This window comes from Zootermopsis nevadensis, unplaced genomic scaffold (genome assembly GCF_977971745.1).
Source record: "Zootermopsis nevadensis isolate Lab colony 2312 unplaced genomic scaffold, Znev_1.0 Znev_ptg000022l, whole genome shotgun sequence".
NCBI classification, from domain to species: Eukaryota; Metazoa; Arthropoda; class Insecta; order Blattodea; family Termopsidae; genus Zootermopsis; species Zootermopsis nevadensis.
Genome location: NW_028259154.1, coordinates 16905384 through 16924161, shown reverse-complemented (window position 1 = coordinate 16924161; position 18778 = coordinate 16905384). Strand labels below are relative to the sequence as shown.

General features: G+C 38.7%; 1 protein-coding gene across 6 annotated transcripts in view; it reads left to right on the top strand.

The window, feature by feature from the left end:
• Window positions 1–18778, top strand: part of Ac76E (adenylate cyclase type 2 Ac76E) — a 102709-nt gene that overhangs the window by 59184 nt on the left and 24747 nt on the right. For 4 of the 6 annotated variants that reach the window (XM_087353750.1, XM_087353751.1, XM_022062523.2 and 1 more), the window contains exons 4-8: window positions 1503–1832; window positions 3162–3356; window positions 12824–12927; window positions 15094–15205; window positions 17252–17379. In XM_087353750.1, coding sequence (XP_087209876.1) covers window positions 1503–1832; window positions 3162–3356; window positions 12824–12927; window positions 15094–15205; window positions 17252–17379 — 869 coding nt within the window. Of the gene's footprint in view, window positions 1–225; window positions 382–1502; window positions 1833–3161; window positions 3357–12823; window positions 12928–15093; window positions 15206–17251; window positions 17380–18778 lie in introns of those variants that run through there. The other 2 variants (XM_087353753.1, XM_087353754.1) reach the window with 2 other exon arrangements.

The following is an 18778-nucleotide window of genomic DNA, read 5'->3' as shown; positions in this document are numbered from 1 at the left end:
GCTTGAGGTTTTTTCCGTATCAGGTTTAATAACTCTTGTTCCCGATTCGCGTACTTCCCTCCAAACTGTGCATCAGCAAGATCCATCATAGTTCTTAATTTTACGTTCTTCATTATGTTGTACAGTTTATCACAGCAGTAGGTACTGCCAAATACGACATTAACAAAGCGAGTTTTATATTACCAGGCAACTGTTTTTTGTCTTGTAGTGTGCAACAACACTGCAAGATGTGTACGCGAGTACCCCTGGTCAGTAAAATTACCGTTCTCTTTAACTTGGGGAGCCAGCAACTGCTGTATTCAAAGTAACGGTGATGGACATGAGAAGGTTGCGTTTGCGATAATGAGTTTCCAGCTTCCTGGATCTGAAGTAATTGGATCTGTGAGTAACAGGATGACGTAATTAATGAAAGGATACGTAGCGTTGACGTAGTTGGGCAGACAGAACAACTGTACACTGGTGTAATTCGTAAAGACGAAGCAAGGGGACATTTTGTGGACTGATGTGCCTTAAAATTTGTTACCGCGAACGGCTACCCTCTCAGATTTTCTGGTACCGCGGACTCTACCCCAAAATTACGCAATAAAATTTAATTTAATTTAATTAAACAGAATACAGGCCTGTTTGAGAATAGAGTGTTGAGGAGGATGTTTGGGCCTAAGAGAGAATACGATGGGGCATAGAGAAAACTGCATAATGATGAGCTTAAAAATCTGCACTCCTCCCCCAATACTGTCAGGGTGATTAAGTCAAGAAGAATGAGATGGGCGGGACATGTAGCGCGCATGGATGGGACAAGAGATGTGCACCGGGTATTGGTTGGGAAGCCTGAGGGGAAGAGACCGCTGGGGAGACCTAGACGTAGATGGGAGGATAATCTCAGGCGGGATCTATGGGAGATAGGAGTTGAAGGAGACTGGATTTTGTTGGCCCAGGACAGAGTCCGGTGGAGGGCTTGGGTTAATTCGGTGATGGACCTTCGGGTTCGGTAAGCCATCTAGTTAGTTAGTCGGTTAGTTAGAATACACACCAGCTAACACGAGAACGCTAGAAAAATAATGGAGAACTGAGAGTTAACCGATGTGTCTATACCTCGTGTTAGAACGGTTGTTTCTACGCGTATGGGTACTTCTGTTTGAAGGTCGAGTCAATTCTCTGCTCAGGCAGACAGTACCTGGTATTACATATGACCAGTGAAACAAACGTGGTTAACCACCAGTCGAATTTATGTGAGACTCGAAACATTGACAGTGGCGAATATTTGGATTGTTATGTTCTGTGCTATAACACGTCACAGTGTTGTAGATGATATACAAATTTAGAAACAACTGATTATCTCCATCTTCGAGCAAGATAGTACACTGCAAAATAATAATCCAGAAGGTCGCAATCCAGTAGAATTTGGTACTATTTAAGCAAACTAACAGAAATAAGTAAAATCATAAATTACAGAACAGCCAGATGCAATTAGGAACTTATTGCGTATGTGTTCTTGCTTGCAGGTATCCCTTATGCCCGTGCTGATTCTTGTCGCCATGACAGTGACGTGTCTGGTAGTGTTCGCAGTTGGGCAATGTGCGTGCCTTCTCCGCTCCGACATTTCAGCCCTGGGCGTGTCGCTCGTGGTGATCGGTGTTCTTGGAACGGGGATCCTAGCCCTGGGATGGCCTACAGCCCCGTTACCTTTGTTCGCTCTTCTGCTCGCTATTCATACAATGATGCCCATCTCAAGGACCGTCTCCCTCATTCTGGCAGCAATCCTTACCACTGTACATATTGCACTCGCCGTTGCTTGGCGCCCGGACACTCAGGACTCATCATTCTACATACAGGTAAGATGTGGCGTAGCATCCCGGTGTGTTAGATTGATATTGGTTTTCCGTGCACGTGTGTGAAAAGTGACGTAAAGGAAATCCGAGATTAATATTTCTGTGGTGGGAATGCATAAAAACATGTGCATAGTGACCGTTAGGCATAAGAATGTGGTAATTTCGATTCTTCTCTGAAATTCTTTGGCTATGGTATTATATTACTGTTTTGTTTTGGACTTTATTCATCGTCTGTTGAATGTGTTTCTAAAGAAGATTTAGATATACTACTTTTTGAAGGTAACATATTCCTTCGTCTTCCGGTGGTCAGCCGAACGAGAATAGCTCGGCCTACCGCATCCGACAAATTGTCTCCCTTGAAACCTGAAGACGAAAGAAAATCCTTTCATTGAAAAGTAATGATTATCCGAATATTTGAAGGTGTCATATATTCTTGCAATATGTTTTTCTTAAATGAACTTTTCCCTTTAAAGTGGTAACAGTCGCACCATATCTGATATCAACAGTTTATTATATGAGGCCAGAATATGGTCTAATAACGCGATGTCATTTTATTTCATCACCAATGCAGCGCGCGGTTTATTTTGTGTTATCGTTATTAATGTTGTTATTTCTATCAACAACAGAGCGAGCTTAAACGCGGACTATTTTTATTGCAATAAATATACTAACAGAAGCAAATCATGTGAAATTGAAACAAACGCAAATTGAATTTAAGAGCAAATACTTGAACTAAACAAATTTGGATTTTAATTTGTTTATGTTAAAGCAATGCTATGTGGATGTTTGCATCGCTAAAGTCACCCGATTTGGAATTGAACTCAATCCATTCATATAGCTCTGCGCATTTGCGTCTCGAATCTAACATAACCTAACCCAACTTTACTCAAGCTAATTAAATAACAAACAGTTCGTCCACGGAGCTGCTATATTTGGTTTTACTCATTCATTGGTTTATTCCACTGCATATTTCGATTCAACATGGGCCATCTTCAGATAGGGGTGGTTTTGACTGACTGATCTATGCGATTATTTAAATTACACTAAAATAGAGAAATGGTTAAAATTGGCATTGATTAACAATTATTAGAAATTTAAATACTTGTTCAAGCTGCATGTTTTGAAAGTTGACAAGTTCCCCCCCCCCCCCTCTGACAAGGTTCCTTGTTTACGCTGGTGTAAACATTTTTTCAAGGATTTCACGTCTGCTGCATGTCTCGTGCATATCATCTTAATAGGAATAAGACAAAAGTAGGTTGACATCATAAAGTGCCTCATTATGCACTTTTTCTTTGCGTCACTTCCCACGTTCTGAAAACCTGCCTTCCTCAGGTTGGCGCAGAAGCGCTGTTCCTGTTGTGTGCGAGCGGCAGCGGTCTGTATTACCGACACATGACGGAGGCCGCTCACCACGACACGTTCGTGGGCACGCGGACCTGCATCGAATCGCGAGTCAAACTCGAATGTGAGAAAGAGCAGCAGGAGCAGCTGCTGCTCAGTGTCATACCAGCCTACATCGCAGCCGAGGTAAGCGCACAAGCACTTTGCAGGATTTCTGCAAAATTAGCCGTTTCATTCGCATTGCCACTTGCATGGTTTCTGAGTGGTCGGTTCCAAAAAAAATATGTTTTTATTATTTATTAACCTTTTTCCACGTATTCAGTGTAGTCGAAAAGGTTCGCACCCAATATTAAAATATTTGTTGGCGGTTGCAGCTTAATACATTTCGATTGGATTAATAAAGGCACAATGTCTGACTGCATAAGAGCCCACGCAGGTCACGTCAAGTTGTAGCTGGCATTAGTCCGCCAGTTGTCAGTGCAAGGACGTCTTTTTCACAAGTGTGACGAGTGTTCGTTGTCGAACACTACCTGGCTTCTCGTTCTCGCTCAACTTGCCAGAATTAATTTAGGGATACATTTCCCGATACTCTTGCGGAGACTTCTAACAGTTATACAACACCGTATTTTCTGACTTCAATGTAATCTGCTTTTTGACGTTTGGAACTTGTGTCGGGAATGGGTTGCGCTACGTTTCGATCAGCCTGTATTAACCAGAAAATCAAAATTATGTGTTTAGGTCTCAAGCCTCTACGCCTTACGGCCTTGAAGCTTTCACTGGCATTCAGCCACCTTGTAAGAAGGACGAGCCAGCAAAGCCTGGGAACCTTCTAGCAAAATGCCTCTCTTCATCCCTACATGAATGAAGTGTCTGTCACTTCTCTTACAAAAATTTCTCTCTGCTCTGACTCTTCTGCTTTCCTTTTGTATTCTTTCTCGTTGCAATTCAACTGAACAGAAAAAAGGAATACAACTAAAGCAAATGAAATTTGCTTCCGAAATTCTGCCGTCAACAGAAAGCATTCTACTGAACTAAAACTTTCTTCAAATTCCTGATCACATTTTCCTTCGTCCCCCATTAAATGATTTACTCTTTAAACTGGAGCTAGATCTTATAACCGGCTAGCATCGAGTCAACGACTTCATTTATTCATCATTCGTTCTCACATTTGTCACTCCTCTTAATTCGCGGGGTGATTTACAAACTCTTAAATACAATCACATTGTACTTTCATTTGCTTCACAGCTAATTAGTTCTGTTTTATGTAAATTCCTCTCAAAATTCAGAATTTTCCTGCTTCTCTGAATTCGCTGTTTTCTTTCAAGTCTACGACTATCTATGAATCTCATGCCTGACGTCTGCTTTGTGTTCCGTGAAATGGTTGAAGAAAGTAGTTAAACGAAATAAAATAAACCATGTAGAAGAATAAAGACAAAATCGAAACATCAAGTTATCGTCTTTTATCTGACAAAATAAATACCCTTGAAGCTTCTGGAAGGAATTATAAACACGCTGTCATAAATGTACAGATTAAGTTAGTAATACCCCGAATACAGTGAAATCCAAATGTCGGATGTTAATGAAATAGTTTATACGACTGAAGAGGCAGAAATATATTACGTCAGATAGGTCACAAAATAAAAAAATGTTTGATAATCACAATCAAAATATCGGAGAAGAACTGACGAATAACAGATACCAGTTTAATAATGAAAAATAATTGCTGGTACATTGGAAAACAATGCCTGAATATCTACTTTCTGTTGCCAGAGTAAAGGGATAGTGTTTTGGTGGGGAAGAATCATAAATTATAAGATAACAGTATCATCACAAAATGAGATTTAGGTTCTTACGTCGACGATTATGAATATGACTGACTTCTGGGACATTACACTGTGTAGTGTAAAAATTGACCGAAGTTTCGTAGGGGCTTACTTGCATCATCAGGTTGATGAGCCCTATTCTGTATCATCCTGATGTCCTGTGAGCTGTGGGATTAATGGAACTCGAAGCTGACCCAGCATAGCAGACCTGGACGAATATCGACGCAGGCTTCTGTACGACGTAAAGCAGTTTGCATTAAGTTTGTCTCGAAGCTTTCTCTTAAGACTTGAAAACAGTAAAGCAAACACTTGTCACCTTATGAGTCAGAGGACTGTGTGTAAGGTCAAAGTTAAGTCGTGTACTTAGTTACTTTAGCGGCTCGTAATCTCTTTGTGCTTTATCTGCCAAAAACTACACTGAACTAATTCAACTGTTTAGAAATTACTGTACAAAACCTCATTACAGTTTTTAACGAGTTGTTGACAGAATTGTGAAGTTAAGTTGAACATATGAATAGGATGCACTTAAAGAAGGTTTGCGGTATTTAAAACTTGTGCAAATTTAATGAACTTCGAAACTAATTGATGTATAGAGGCATTGTAACATTCTCGAAATTTTTGTATCCCCTCATTTATTCATCACTGTGGCAAGTGAATACGTACATTTAGACTTAAATAACACTTAAAAACTTTATCAACTACTAATGACATTGCGTTGTAAGGAAGCGGGAAGGAATACAGACGAAAATCTGACTTTCCTGATATAATATGCATCTGGCATATTCGAACACTGGAAGCTGGCAGCTACGAAATGCTGTAGTCTGTAATTAACCCACAAAGATTTATCAGTTGCTGCCATGATTTCTATAACATAACGCGTAACTAGACTGCATTATGCCAGTGTTGTTATTTTCAAGTAGACGGAAAGTGTTGTTCTAATAGCAGTCTGATCGACTGTGAACATTATTAGACACCGGCGTGTTTAGGAACGTTTGTGTTACATGGCAGCATTTCAGACATATCGTACTTAGTTTAATAAATGGTTCCATAAATTATGGCAGCGAAACATTGCAAGGCAGTCAAGAATTTCTTTTGTTAAGATAACAGTTTTTTTGTTCTTTGTTGAAACCAAAATTCCAACTTAACATCGTTTGTAAGAATATAAAATATGTAATAATGCCATGCAGCAGGCAATAAGAATAAAGAAGGAAAAAATGCGATGGTGGTCTCTATTTTTTCCTTTTTTATTTTCGTTTTGTATTTCAGTTTTTCGATAATTTTTTTTGTCGTTCTTGGGTAATTTTGTGCTCATTTTCTTATTATATACAAGAAAATTCTGCTTAAATGATGAATACAGTTGTAGCATGCTCCAACTTTCAGTTTTAAATTCTTTACAATTTGTTTAACTTTAAGTTGAAGAATGTGAAGACGTTGCGATTCAAACTGAACGCCATTAGATTCTTTCTACATTTACTAAAAACAGTTGGCGGCGTCAGTAGGCGTTGTGTGTTAATTGCAGCAGGCGGATACTCAACATTACTAACTTATTGATGGTTTTGGCACAGAATGTAAATTTAAATCCTAAAAAGTTAAAAGAGTAAATTAAGCAGACCTCTGACATTTTTTGTTTAATTTCATAAAATCTAAAACAAATAACAAAATTGCGTTACAGAAAGTTATTGTTTACATGGCCTTTACGCTTTGTTTTATTTAAATTTGCCCTTCTGACCTCTCTCCTCCCATTTCGCACAGATAGGAGGCCAAGTAACAGCAGTTATTCACAGTAGTATGTAACCTCACAGTATTTACTAGTGCGGTAACAAAATCCAGCCACTTGATTATACAGTCTTTCACCGCCTTGTCGCCACTATGTATTTCTCTACATAAAGTTTCAGTGTTTGTCTTCCATTCACACTGCTCGTGAACGTGGCATCCCAAAGCAACATTTTGCTTAGTTCGCTTGAAAGCACCTTTGTATGAGCAAGCTTACGTTTAATAATAAGAGAAAACATGTCATGATTCTTGGTAGGATGTAATTTTCTTCAGTTTCGTCGTTTGTATCTCTTAGATAAAATATAAAATATTTTCCCAGATTCCCTTCATAGTCCTTGGTATTCTTTCCTCGGAGCAGAGGACCTTTGGACAAGGTTGAACTAAAGCCATTGTATTATTGTTTCTTTTAAACTCTATTACTTACTTGGTACCAAAGTCAACAGGCACCACTGTGTTTCATCACTAACCCTGAGCCATGCGGGTTGCCTGAGTTCCTAGGAAGAAGGCGTCATACATGTACGGGCCCACAGGGATCCTTCGCTCACGCTAGAGCGTGAAGAACACCAGGAAACGAAGTACCGAACTGTAAAAAAGACGTAATTGCCTTCATGTTTTGATAATACTTATCTTTTATGGTTGTTTCGATTACTGTCGTGTCAGTGTTTTCTCGGGTTTATGATAAAGTTGTTCTGCTGTCATTATCATTAACGACAAATAGGAACTACGAAACTACAGAAATAAACGTAGTGTGCTGTTTCTACATGGTGATTCAAAGCCCCTGTGCACGTATAATAACAAGTGCTGGAAGTGGGTAATGACTCAGAGATTTCCTGCGCACACACGCGTCCTAGGTGGTGTACTTAACGCGCGTGTCCTACTTCCAATACGTGGTTTTACGGGTACACAGAGACTTTTGATTCGCCCAGTACAAATAGTGTACGATATCTTCGGGCCATTAGATGCCTGTGCGATAGACTAATATTGAGACTAACCTGAAAACGTTATTGGAAACTGAAATCTGCTAACACATTGACCGTCTTCACAATGACTTACGTTTTGACCAGTATCTCAACTTCAGTGAAAAGATTCGCCAGACCTTGCCTTGGGCCTGTTTGACGCATACATTCGGTTTCTTGGGGTTATAAGAAAAGCTGGAGTAAATAGTTGATGGACGGTATGGGACAAGCTACAAAAACAACAATTTCCACTGTTGCATTCTCGCTATTTTCTCTTTCGTTCGTCCCTTTTTGGCGGTTTTCTTCATCTGAGTTGAGTGGTTTCGAATACCTTCCAGTGGCATGTTCCTTAAATTCTTTTAGAACAACAGTAAGAAGTTTTACTGCAGTGGAGTTAAAACGTTTCCGATTATGTTATTCGCAATATTGCGGACCTCATTGGTCATAATGTTAATTTCTTATAGACAAAATTATGTTCTCACTTCAAATCTCTATGCATAGTAAAAAATAATTGACTCTTTCATATCGTCGTACAGTTTATACAGCATCGCAATACATTTCAAATAAAAATTCAAATCGTAATAAATCTGCATTTTCTGGTATTTAGACCTACATATATTTAATACAGTTCATTTTTGATATTAAGTTCGTTCGTGATCTTCATGTAAAGTAAAAACTATATGAATATAGATTAGAATTATATTCATCTCACAGTTTCGGATGTAGATTCCAATATTGAATTTTATCGATATCCGCTGACTGCTTTCTGAGTTCTGTACCCAAAATTGGGAGGCTAATATAAATTTTATCTATATTTATACAATGTATCTATTTTACATGAAGAGCAAATCCAGGTTAATTATCTTACAAATGGATTGTATGGTTCATAGATAAGTCCAAACACCTGTAAAATAAAAGGTGTTTCACCGAAGAATAACATCACAAATTCTAACACAACAAAATAACTCCTCGTCAGTCTGTTCTTTAATAGTTGATAGTTATTGAGTTGGTCAAGAAACTGCCGGCTTTTACATAACCTCAAGTTCCGTAATTGTGTGCCCGTCACTGTGCCCTCTCCTTGAAGTAATTAATTCCGGTCCTCGACTTCACACCTCATTTATTCTTCTTTCTTATAGATTTGACATTCTGACCTATTCCGTCTTCAATTAAATTAATTTTTCCGTCTTTGTCCAATATAATTTTTATATTATCATCCCATCCACAGTAATGAATTTCAAGATATATATTTACCTAAGTTTGCTGACATTGATTAGTTATCACCCTATCAACATTTTATCAAGAATAAAAATTATGCGCCTTCCCATTATGTATTTTTTGCAAGTCTTTGTTACTAATGTCTTTTCTTAAGACCCAGATATCGCCCACGCGCTTTTTCTGAAATGTCGTAAAGTTATATCTTCACCGTTTTAATTACGCTGTTATTTCAAATTTCTGATGTCGGAGTCAAATCACTGAGTTTTTTTGTAAAGCGAAGATATTTGAAATGGTTATAGACGTTATGAGGATGTGTAAAATATTTTCCTATGCTGTTTTCGTCGCGAAATATAAATTCATGACTTGATATTTGATCGACATTTGTAATTATTTGCTCTTCTATTTTATGCTATGCAATGCAGGTGGAATAGAATAAAGGTGAAGCTTGGAAATGAAAATGACTGTGTATTCTGAATTCCGTGTTTGTCTGCCGCAAGCGAAGGCTTTGAGGTTATGTGTAACAACTTTCAGTCATTCGATAACTGTAGAATGTGATATTTTTTATAAAGGTAACTGGATCCTGTATTAATATGGAAGCATTTATATCAGTGGCAAGAGTATGAAAATTAATTTAAAATATTCATGTCCGTCGTATGGCGTTTAACCGAAAAGTAACAGTAAAGTAAATGATACTAGTTTTTATATTTTGAATCAACAAAACGTATTAGCATTAATGCAATAAAAAGTGGACGTGAATATTCTTACTGCTTATGTTTCGAAATTTGTTTGTTGAGGAATTCACTGAGACACTTTACAACACCTCGTCCTAACCTTTCAGTGTGAAATATATAGAAACTTTGTTCTCTTATTATGATTATGCAAATTGTGATTATTGAAAGTAAATATTTGCAGATATTAATGTTCTTATTTCATCGTCTGTTCCGTCACGATATCGGCCCGCGTCTGGAGTATCACATATCGATTTAGGCTCTTTTATTTGTCCCCGTACTAATACAATCCTCCCTACCCTAATCAATACACCCCTCGCCCCCTCCTTAGAATGAAAGAGATGGCGTGTGCTGACTGTTACTGATTATCACGTCCAGATTTAAGGTGCTGTTCCAACATTTACCTCAGGTGACAGAGTCATTAACTTAAATGTATCCGTGGAGTTGGTTCTACTGATGTTACGTAATCATCTAACTGAAATAGATATAAGGAGAATTCCAGGGTGTTGAGGTTCTCACGGCAGTGAGGATGACTATGTTCTTCTGGATATTAACACCGTGCAAGTGAATACCAACGTTTCGGCGAAACATCTCCATCTTCAATGCTGAAGTGCTGAAAATGGAGACAGTATGTTTCTCCGAACCTTTGGCATCTACAGACATTGAAACCCAGAAAAACGCTTTCGCCAAGTAAAGTGCAAATTCCCAGTATACGAAAGCTAAGACTTATCATTAGCAATAGAATTGCCATGTATTTTTTTATTTTTTCGTGTGAAGAAAGAAGTTTTCCGTAAGGTACACGTTTATTTGTTTGCCTGCGCTTTCTTTAAGTAGGAACGTTGCAAAAGTTTTAACTTCCTGTTACTGTGACTTCATTCGTAATACGGCAGAAAATGCCGACAGACGTTATATAGAAATAGAATCTGTAACATCAGTTGCTTCAAACGAAATGAAGTCCGCCGAGAAAAGTTTCATACTTAAGACCCAATACGAAGTTCTAAAGCGAAGGAGACCCTTCAAGGTCCAACCAGGACAATGTCATTCTGCTTCAACTGGAGCCAGAGAAGTCCGTACCAATTTTCCGTCGTGTTTCTGTACATTGACAGAATAGCGCTTTTCATGCTGGGAAACGATAGCATTGTGTCACGAGATTTGGTTTGACTCCGTCAGAGCGCTGGTTTATTCATCATGTGAATGAAAGCGCATTTCTTAACGAAGAAAGTCTTATTCTGAGCACACGTTCTTTGGTTGATGGCTCGTAAGTTCTTTAAACGACACCATATGAATTGCAGAGCATAAGTTCTATAAATTCGAATGAGACACTTTATTTCAATACCCTTTTTATCTGCATGTGTTACGCAGCGCCTAAATATATGAATGTGAATGGAGAAAGGTTAATAAATTGTCCCCATTTATAAACTTGTTGCCCACTAGTCGATAAGAAAATTTGGATGTGGTCTCAGGTCTGGAAAAGGGTGAGAACGACTGATTTAAGATACAGTCAGTGTTTGCCGCTCTATTATTTATTTATACATCTTTCTCCGCGTTCTTTCTTTCTACACTTATGTTCTTCATCATCTTTGTCTTAATATCGTCTTACCCTTGAGCTGCTTCTCTTCTTAATTTCCTTTTGTCGTCTTCCTCTTTGTCTTCTTCCTTTTAATCTTCTTATATTTACTGCTCTTCACTTATAATGCTTCAATAAAGTCCTTTTTATGGAATTATGCTTTAGATTCCTCGCCTGTTCGTACATTTAATTTTCCTATATCTTCTTCCTACGTCCCGAACTTTGTGAGCTTAACATACATGCTGCATTACGCTATGGTAAATCTGATGAAAAGCCAAATAATGTTTAAAATCAGAACTCTGATGGCCGTTACATTTTCACAGCCTGGAACATGGATTAGCTGAACTCATTATTACAGACATTGAATAATTATCACTGCCGTTAAGTAATTCGAACTAACTAACTAGCCATCTTCGGACTTACCGCTGTGAAAACCTCAAATCGTAGGTAATATTTATACGAATTAAAAAAACAGTGTGAGATTGTGGTCTGAATTTATCTATGTCATAAATAGGTTACAATGACAGGCCCTTGTCAACACCTAATTAAACTGTATTCCATGAAGCACTTTACAGTTTCTTGATCATTTTATCGCCTGTGGAAGAAATATAATGTTGTTATATTAAGTCTTAAAATATACCTCAGAATTTTTAATAGTCAAAATTTGTTGCAAAAGTCCTTTGTCTTGGAGGTTGAAAATGGACTCAGAAATTAAGTGTCTTTCGTAAACCCCTTACCCTTTGCCGATAATCGATTACCAGTCATCAGCAGCTCGCGACGTGTCAGTCTGTGGTCCTGAAACGTTGTATGGAAATATATTATTGTAAAACACGAATTCCTTATTCAAAGTTGTTTCATTTTTAAGAATTTGTAATGAAATCAGGACGAAGTTGCGAAATAAGTATTTGTTTTTTGGTCTGATGTCAGTAACAGACCAATAATTGAATTTTGACATACATAATTTCGTCTGGTGACAGGTTATGAACATGCCAACGAATCTGTGCAAATAGCTTTCCTTTTGTGTTGTAAATGCAGGCATATCGACGCTGCATGTGTTTGAGAGTATCAGAGCTTAGAATTCTATACTATACTCTAACCGATTTTAAGAATATATGCAGTTGCTCGTTTATATCTGAACATCGTTGAAGACATCATGCCAATGCAGAATGCCTGGGTACATAACAGGCCACTAGTCAAATGCACGACCAGTAACCACTCACGCTTTGAAGCTGCCGTTTCTAATCTGTCAGTCAACCTGGGCTGGTTGTTCTAGTCTTATGTGAGATGTGTACTTTTCACAGATTGTATCACTTCTCTGTTAATTAAAGATATCAAAATTCCTGTAACTTCAGCAGCAGTTTTATTTATAATACAAGTTACGATACTTTCTCACAGTGTACATGCAAGATTATATATGTATCGATAAAAGCGAAGCAATCTGTGAATCGTTGCTTCTTGGTCGTTTCATGAAACATTTTTGAGTGTGTCGCCTGTTTCGGGTCAAATGTTCATTTACATCTGTTAGCAATAGCTCACGGACTTACCTGTCTACCTTCATCTCATGGAGGTTTTGTTTTGATTCCTTTACCAGGTGAAGCGAAGTATCATGCTAAAGATGGCTGACGCTTGCCAGGAAATGTCAAACAAACAGACTCGCTTTCACGAGATGTACGTACAAAGACACAACAATGTCAGGTAAGCAATATGTGCATTACAAATTCATTCATATATATATATATATATATATATATATATATATATATATATATATATTATGGTTCACACTCTGCTCGATCCCCTTGAGGTTTAGTGTCTCAGGTTATCATCATCAATGTTGTGAGATCGATCCAGCATTGTTATGGGATACCTTTGTTTGGACTTTACTTTGTTGTTGACCCGAAAGATCATATATTTTCTATCCAGATAATAGAAAAGGTCCAGAGACTTTCCTCTCATAACGATTGTCCCCATATTCGTTTCGTTTATGGTTGGTCAGGACCATTTTTTAAATATTATTATTGTTTTATGTCAATTACAGTGACCGAGTGTTCTGAAGTGCGTGGTATCTTGGACTACGGGGCATTGTAATTCGACATTTTCTCTTATGTTGTGTTGTCAGTAGGTAATAGGTCTTGCGAGGCGATGGGCTGATCCTGCTTCCAGGAATTCGTAACAGATATCTAAAGGACTTAAGATTTCATATTGAATTCGGAAGCGAAAGAGGCCACAGAGCGTACTTCCGCAATTCGTTCCATCGTCGGCACGTGGTCTTCTGGAATTCTAAATTTAACTTGTGTAACAATTTCTCTATGTATATGCAGTTTATCCACTTTTTCCGCAAGTAATCGAAACTTCTGTTTACGAGGTTTGTTGTCTGATAATGCAACAAATATAATACCAATTTAATTATGTTTATGAAACAACGAGTTAACCTTTGTTAGACCAAATTTGTCTCGTTAAAGCTTGCAGTATGACAACAGCAGACACTAACACAATTTAAAAATATACAGAGAAGTACACATTTAATTTTATCCCTTTGCCTTTCATCCTGAATTCTTGCAAGACTTAATGCGGGTTCAGGAATTAACGAGAGAGAGCAACCACGCAAATTGTAATGTTGCCAGCCCTCATTACATTGTCAGAATATGTGGTCGCAAAGTGCGGTGGCTGGACTGCGTTCAAGCTGTCGTACCGTTTGAAGTGTTTGCATCTACCACAGGTAGAAGAATGACTACTGTCGTTTCATTCACCCTAAATGCAATTATCGTTTATTCGTTTATTCTCCTACCAACCGCCCTAAGGCCTTACTGACAGCTTCAAATGTTGTTTTCGGTCTGTTTGGAGGTAGATCATTTTAGCACCAAACCCCTTCAATTACTTTGAACGCGCTACTCGACAAAGCCAACTTGTGGGATAAAACTTGCCTGTTTGATGGCACTCCCACCTCGAATTGTAGAGCGCCTATACGGAATGAGGTTTCGGTGGCTTTCCTCAGTCCTTCCAGACACATAGCCAGTCACAATTGTTTCCTTAAACATCGTCCAGAGCTATTCTACCATTCACTCAACGCTACGTGGTGTTCTGTTCACTTGATAAGGAGTTGTTATTTAACTTAATAAATAGAAAGTGATTCTGTTATGACGAAGTGCTGCGGATTAAATTTCTTTTGCTGTTAGGTTATTCTGCAGTAAGAGTGTCGGTATTTTGGGACACAGGATCTAAGCTTTACAGAAAGTACTTAAAGTTGTTAGAAACACTCAAGTCTGATTGTATAGGCATGTCTCATGCTCGTCTCTTTAGAATAAATTGTCTCTTAGGAGGAAGTTTTCCGTGAAATGTCAGCTTTTCAGCAACACCCTCTGCATCTGTTGTGAGTCGTTTGTAAGTGATGAGTAGTTAATGATTCTCTGAAGGTTTGTCACACTAACTGATTATTTATACAAATATTATCTTGGAAATTGCGCTCTGTCTGATGTGTATTTAATATAGCCGAAGTACGCGACTTCTAGAGAATTCGTCCTAAACACATTTTCTGGCGACGCTGTTTTTTATGTCAGTGGCGGTAACCTTGGTACTCCAGTGGAACCACAGCCGCCAATGCTAACCAACATTTGTCATGGCAATGCAGATCAGTAGTCTGAAGGCGGATATAGAACCAGCTTTTGAAATGTCGCGTAACTTGTATCAAATATGTCGATTGTGGTCATTTTGGGTGTGGGGCCGTGTGATCTTGCAGGTTACCAGTGTTTAGGAGGAACGTATCACCTTCATCGTCTGGGTGATATGCCTCAATCAGTGGACATTGTCCAACATAATATAATATGACCAGTAGTTAATAAAGTGTTGTGTTCTTCTTTGCAGCATTTTGTATGCCGACATTGTCAACTTCACCCCGCTGTCTGAGCAGCTGAGCGCCTCGGACTTGGTTATGACTCTTAACGAATTGTTCGGACGTTTCGACCAGATTGCACAGGTGCGTGTTACAGGTTACTACTCTGGTAATACCGCACCGAGAAGGCTGGTGCAGAGTCTCGGTCGGGCCACCGGTTATCCTGGCTTAGGCGTTTCGTAATTTTCCTTGGTCTCTCCAAGCTAATTCCGGGATTGTGCTCACACCTTAAAACAACCTACAGTGGCTGCCTTCAAAAACGTTTTTCATCACTTTTCTCATTCTTTCAACCCTACGAAACTAAAATACTGAACTTTGTGGTTAGCACTTTTTCTTTGTATTTGGGAGGTCCCAGTTTGTTTGCCAGCCCCGAGACGTGATATTTTGACTTGAGTCTTGTGCACCCTCCCTCCTACAAGGCAAATTATACCTTCATATTGGACAACACCGCTTATTACCATAATATTCCGTTGTTATTTTCCACTGCACTCTGGTTTGATGCTTTACAAATTTTCAATTTTAAAATTAACTTTGAGGTGCTTGATTTCCAGTTTTTATACCTTTCTGTACTGCACAACTTCTTAATTTGTATCGAAAGCAATTCTCTCTTCATCCTCTCTTTTTCCACTTACATTTCATAACCAAGACGATGATAAGCACATAGACTGCTTTAAAACACATTGCGTTGCTTATGCAAGATAATTTACACCTGTGCGTGAGTATGTTTGCGTATTTGTTTATGTGTGTTTATATATGTGTCTGCTAGTCTTCATCAGTTTCTACCAAAAATACCAGATATTCATCAAATTTTGGACGGGCATCATGATGTCAATGCAAAATATTGAATATTTTATAGGTTACAACAACACAATGGTTGTTAAAATCAATAAAGACTTTTCTATTTAATAGGGATAACAAGAATCCATATGAAATGGTACTATAACAAGTCGTAAAATACTACTACTTTGAAATTAGATATACTTTGATATTAAAATTAACAACAGTACTACAATATTAAGTCACATACAAGCCGCAGTGTATATAAAGTCGTTAGTTTAAGTAGATTTCTCTACTTGGAATACTAACAATTGGCATGAAAGGCGACCTGTTTGCGGATTCACACAGTATTGTACTGTGCTAAATTACAAACCTTTAATTGTTCTGATGAATTCAGAAAGCCTGAAGTAATCTGCCTGCTGCCGGATCTTTAGTCACAGATCCGAACTCTAATAAAGCTAATTACCGAAACTGAGTGGTTTAAACATTACGTGTGTTCAGGTAACGAATCAATTCCGGCTGTCCGAGTTTCGATTAACAATGGCACGTGCCCCGAAGGTATATTTCGATCGCGTATTTGAGCCGTTTTGCGCATGATCATTATACACTCAGGTGTCAAGGTCCAATAATTCTATACTCAGACATTAAAAGCGGAAACATATTGTTCAGGAACATATGCGGACCTGAGAAGAATTAAATAAGTGATCAACTTGATATTACACAACCAGGAACTGCTGGTTCATGCAGGTCACTTGGTGTTGTTAGAATAATGAAATATAGAAGTCTGCGGGTGGCTGGGAATTTTGCCAACGTAAGGGAAACAAGCAATGCATATATAAGTTTGGATTAGAAATTCATGGGAAACTTTGATAAGAAATATTATGATGGACATATGAAAATAGCATTAAAATATATCTGGGGGACATAGGTTGTGTGCATGACAGGTAATGAATTATGTAATTAACCGTGTGCAAAGACAGACGTTGGTGTTTGCAGTATTAAACATTCGATTTCGGCAATCAGTGTCAGTTGAGATTTCAGTTTCTCACAGCGGCTAGTTGTCTAGAATGTTGAGCCCTGTAGTCTGGTAGAAGTTTTCGATGTTTCAGAGTTGCATTCTGCTTACTTCAACATCAGGGCGATGACTCATCGCCCATGATGGTAGAGGCATTAAGTGCCTTCGAATCGTCGGCAACTTCTGCTAGCCTACACAGCGAAACATCCCAGAAGACACTCATCTTCGTAGTGCAGTTTTTTTACTGTCGTTCTTATGCTGATAACAGTTAGCTAAAAATATATTTAATAAGTTCTGGGTTTTCGCCCTTTTTCCACTTAAATGATCGTTGTTTGCAGGACAACCAGTGCATGAGGATTAAGATCTTGGGCGACTGCTACTACTGTGTTTCGGGCCTGCCAGTATCAAGGCCCAACCACGCCTACAATTGTGTCAACATGGGGCTGCAGATGATTGAGGCCATAAGGTAAGATAAAAGATAAGCACTTAAGATGCCAGCCTCCAAACTATATGCTGTCTGACAGCATGATTGACAGCTTATAAATGTTAGACAAAACAGCCAGTGACTTCTTGTGTAAATACGAGTGCCACTTCAGGCATTTAATTTAAATTATCTCTTCAGTGTTAATGCTGTCTTCAGCTGGCCTGCCACAGCAATTTATGATCTTTATAAAGTTAGTAGTATTCTGAGCTGCCTGCTTTGACTGGTCAGCGATTATACCACCGCCAGACTGTTATAAATCCTGTAGGTCCCAGGTTCAAATCTCGTTCCGATGACTGGCTGTCTTGACTAAGATATTTTATAGTTTTCTTCAGCCCTTACAGGCAAATGCAGGTGTCCCACCGTAAATATACCACGACCACTTCTTTCACATCCTTTCCAATTTAGTATTTATTTGACGCTTTTAATCTGACTTACTGATCGCGTCGTTTAGAAAACTTTATATAAATAAAATAACAGAATTCGTTGGTTCCAGTCAGCTTGTGATATTTCTGAGTAAGCTATTCTTGTTTTCTGCCAGTCTTCGTAACCTAAGATGGGCTAATGTCTACTCAGTTATGTATTTTTCTCTAACACCCCTTTACTTCCTCGTTCTTCATCCCAAATCTTCTCAATGCTTCGCTCTCAAAAACTCCGTCTCGTTTGTTGTCGTAGAACGAGAGACCTCGTTTCAGTGGTAGAATTAAGTACAAATACAGCAGGAATATGAAGCATACTGAAGTGAACTGTAGCAAGCTCTTTCTGAACTTAATACCGTATGCTCTTAATGTCTTTGTGAATACAGTTTTAATTTCTTGCCCTCCACAGTAGAACAAGCAGCCAGAAACACTAAATTAGCAAAGGATGTATAGAGTGGTAGAACGTAAGTCTTTTTCTCAAGACCGGGGCGTTAGCTCGGCTCGGCTTTTGATGTGTCTGTGTTTATAAGCACTGAGAACGAATTAAGCGGCCCATCCACGTACGAGTCCGGCTCGGCTCGGGTTCCACTGAGCCGAACTCGTTTGTGGGTGGGGTGTCACGAGCCGAGTCTGCTATACAAGTGTGGTGAAATATATCCGAGCCCGGCTCACGAGTCAAGCTCGCCGAGCCAGACTCGTACGTGGATGGGCCGCTTTATAGTTCCAGATTTGCGTTTACCGGTAGATGGCGTTTGTTTCTAATCTCACGAGGGTGGAAAGTGCAGAGAAGTTTTGCAGGAAAAGCAGGCACTGTTATAAAGCGGATAACAAGATAACCTAGATATGAGAAGTCACTTGCTCTTAAAGTAGAGTGATCCCTAATGATTATGTTGCCTAATGTAGCTAACAAGTTCAACATCTCTACTAGACTGTAAGTTCCATAAGTTTAACGAAGCCCAGAGGTA